Genomic DNA, 3,564 nt, shown 5'->3' with positions numbered 1-3,564 from the left:
AATATGCATTGCTAAGAACTTCTTTTGGACAACTTTAAAGCAGATTTTTTTCAATATTTAGATTTTGTTTTAGAATATTTAGAATATTTTGCACCCTCAGATTCCAGATTTTCAAATAGTTGTATCTCGGCCAAACATGGTCTTATCCTAACAAACCACACATCAATGGAAAGATTATTTATTCAGCTTTCAGATGCTGACCAGATCTCAATTTTAAAAAATTGACCCTTATGACTGGTTTTGTGGCCCAGGGTCACATATGATTTCTTGCTGATTTGCATTTCAGAACTGCTCATAAACATTGTTATTTAGGCCATCATCCTTCAGTTATCATAATATTGAATATATTGTAGTTGTGTGTTTTCATCACTATTTGTGCACTGACTTGCATTTTTTATCACAATATCATATTAGGTTACAGCAACTCACCCATGTGAGGGAAGAGATGGCGGACTTATTCAGCAGACTCCACAAAAACAAAGTGGTGTCATCCAGCAGGAAAACATCCCTCCGTCACTACTGCATGGCCACGATGATCTTGCGACACCAGCAAAGCGCCAAATTTGTGATTGATTTCACGGTAATGCTCAGTCCGCAGCATCTGTATTTCTGTACATTATGAGATTTGAAGCTGCAGATAAATCTCAAACACACCCAGTAAGTGGTCATACTTAGACCTCCCTTTTCACACACAGTGCATATAATTAATGACCTCTTCACCAGATCAAAAGGTGACTTGCCTTTTTACAGGTGGAGCAGTGGATTGCTAGGGAAGAATTGAGTGATGGGTCCTGTATTCCCCTCACTCCCAAAAGTGCTCTGGAACAACTCAGCTTCACGCTAAGCAGGGAAGAAGAAGAAGTAAGTCAATAGTTATACACAAAACATTGTTCAAATACCCACCATATCTGAAATGATTAGAAAGTAATCATTAACCCCCTTCCGCCCCCCACCCCCAACAGTATTTTAATGTGTACTTTACAATGATCCGCACTGACTACTTACACAAACAAGCCCAGGAAACGGACGACAAAGGCAAGTTTTTCCTTTCTGCATCTGGGGCACCACTGGCCAATCCTATGGCAGATGTTAAATGGCTTTTCCAAACTTAAGTGTTTTGTCACTGACATACATAAACAGCTGACTGTTCATTTCACGTGTCTCATACATGTTGCTATTGCACACAGTTATAAACACCTGCAGAAACAGGTGCAGGAGCTCCATACTTGTGGTGAGAGCAGTACTGCTGCATCTACCGAAGAACATGGAACACTTACCCAGGAGGGGTGAGCAGACCGTAACATTTATCTTTTTGTAAACCCAGCGAATCTATAAATGTTTGGGACATCATGCAAATAACTGAGCCTTTTCTTTTGTTTCCAGCACATCTGCCCAGGCCATATGTGCATCAGTGTTTAAACTAAGATACTGGGATGCCTTTAGGGACAAATTCCCCGTTACAGTAAATGGGAATGCTCCCACCAAGCAACAGGCAACAGAGGCGGGGTTTGAAAACTATCGTAGTTATTACCACAAATGGAGGGATGTTCAGTACCAGCTGCGTCTAAGATATGTGCTGGGTAAGTTTTTGAATGAATTTCTCTAGTTTTTCTTGCACTGCATCATGGCATGTGATGGATATTTGGTCTTGTAGGCTGCTTTAGGTTACAATGCGCTTTCTCTTTGACAGATCAGTCAGTGGATAGGAAGGGTACCAAACCTCAGGAGTCTAAAATCATCGATGCACAGGTTGACTGGACCACCAATAAGCCAACAGTGGCTGACGTGCAACAAGCTTGGGCCCCTCCAGTCTCTACAGGACACAGCATCGAAAATGACACGTCCATCATCAAGTCTATCATAGATCAGAAGTGGAAAGGGCTGGCTATCAAGCAGTTTGAAATAAAAGGCAAAGGTACTTAATAGTAAAAGCGGGTTCTGAATGTAAACACAAATAAGGGTCTCTGCACAAAGGTAATGACATTTTCTTGCCTGAAAATACCATATCTCCAGTGTCTGCTCTTATCTCTACAGGAGTGATCACAACCATGCCTTTTTCCAGTTAACTACATCGTCTGCGACTACCATGGCACTGTCATCTCTAAAAGGGAGGGAGAGGAGAAGATGGCTGCTCTGGCTCTTGGGGAACACTCATACATTTTTTTTTTAGGGGAAAGGGTGGGGAGCCCCTGTGCATTGATGCACAACAGTTCCCTTGTAGCTGTCACCAGGACAAAGACTGCTTCGGAAGAATAAACCACTCAAGACAATTTTTTAACGTGCATGCCCAGAGGTTCACAATGGTTCTACCTAGTGGGCCTGCTGAAACCATTTTATTCCTTGCCACAAGAGACATTAAACTCAACGAAGAAATATTATATGATTACGGAGTGACAAGGAAATCATTTCAAGGAGAAGGAGCAGATCTGGACTGGCTCGATGACTGAACTGTCTGAACTGGTCCCTCCTAAGCTAGTTGTGAAAAGTTCAGACTTTTTTATTGCCATGGACAGTTGTTAAAATGTTTTTGCTGATTTGCTAATCACTTTGTTCATTTATTTATTCATTTATTTTTATTTATTTACTTATTATTGTTTTTTGCAAGCAAAATTTACGTATATGATGTTTACATCATGTTAATCTAAGTGTTTTATTTATTATATTTTTGAAAATTTGTATTATTCTAATTCTTGTTGTTAATCTTTTTATTATTAGTAGTAGTAGCAGTAGTATTATTGTCGTTAAAATGCATTTACTTTGACTGAAGTCATCAAATAGAGACCACAAACTTAACATATTATGCCAATTTTTGCTTTGCTAATCACTTTATTACTCTTTTATTTATTTTATTTATTTATTTTTCTGATTTAGCATGTAAGATTTGCTCATAACATTTATAACATTAATTTAATTGTTTCTTTTTAATTATTCTTTTTCTCCTCCTTTATTATTATTATTTGTAGTAGTAGTAGTAGTAGTAGTAGTAGTAGTAGTAGTGGTGTTGTTGTTGTTCTGGATATGTTTTTAATAAACATTTGTTAAACAAGTGTGCTTTTGTCAGTAGTCTTTACTTTGCCAGTTTCATGAAACCTAGATTGTCCCTCTTCTTTTAGTCACCTTGGGAGCTGCTTCTCGTTCAGGTTTTTTATCCCATTCTATGAAACTTCACGTGTGCAGAAGACCTTCTGCGTTTCTAAAGAACGCTATTTTAGGATAAGATTATAAGCAGTGCTGGGTAGTAATTGATTACATGTAACACAGTAGATTAAGTAACACACTTCCAAAAATGAAGCACTTGTAATTAGATTATAAATGCTCACAATTAAAAAAAAAAATCTTTAGCCCGCAGTTACTTATTAATTGGTTTAGTGATTGCATATTATTCACACAATTGCAATAAGGTGTTCATAACTGATAGGTTCATAGCCTGGAAATCGTACCAATGCAACGAACATTCCCTGAAACTTCACGTGTGCAGAAGACCTTCTGCGTTTCTAAAGAACGCTATTTTAGGCTAAGATTATAAGCAGTGCTGGGTAGTAATTGATTACATGTAACACAGTA

The 3,564-nt window shown here is 38.1% G+C and overlaps 1 protein-coding gene across 1 annotated transcript; it reads left to right on the top strand.

Annotated features, from left to right (window-relative positions):
- Positions 1 to 927: 927 nt before the first annotated feature.
- LOC107594454 (uncharacterized) lies at positions 928 to 2,066 on the top strand. Its single transcript, XM_016284509.1, has 4 exons — positions 928 to 1,286; positions 1,384 to 1,580; positions 1,691 to 1,915; positions 2,035 to 2,066. Exons 1-4 carry the CDS (start codon positions 1,087 to 1,089, stop codon positions 2,064 to 2,066), a joined length of 654 nt encoding a protein of 217 aa, XP_016139995.1. The 5' UTR covers positions 928 to 1,086.
- Positions 2,067 to 3,564: the final 1,498 nt, after the last annotated feature.

The sequence above is a fragment of the Sinocyclocheilus grahami genome, unplaced genomic scaffold, assembly GCF_001515645.1.
Source record: "Sinocyclocheilus grahami isolate Dianchi unplaced genomic scaffold, SAMN03320097.WGS_v1.1 scaffold183.1, whole genome shotgun sequence".
NCBI lineage: Eukaryota > Metazoa > Chordata > Actinopteri > Cypriniformes > Cyprinidae > Sinocyclocheilus > Sinocyclocheilus grahami.
This window is presented reverse-complemented; position numbering and strand designations above follow the sequence as displayed.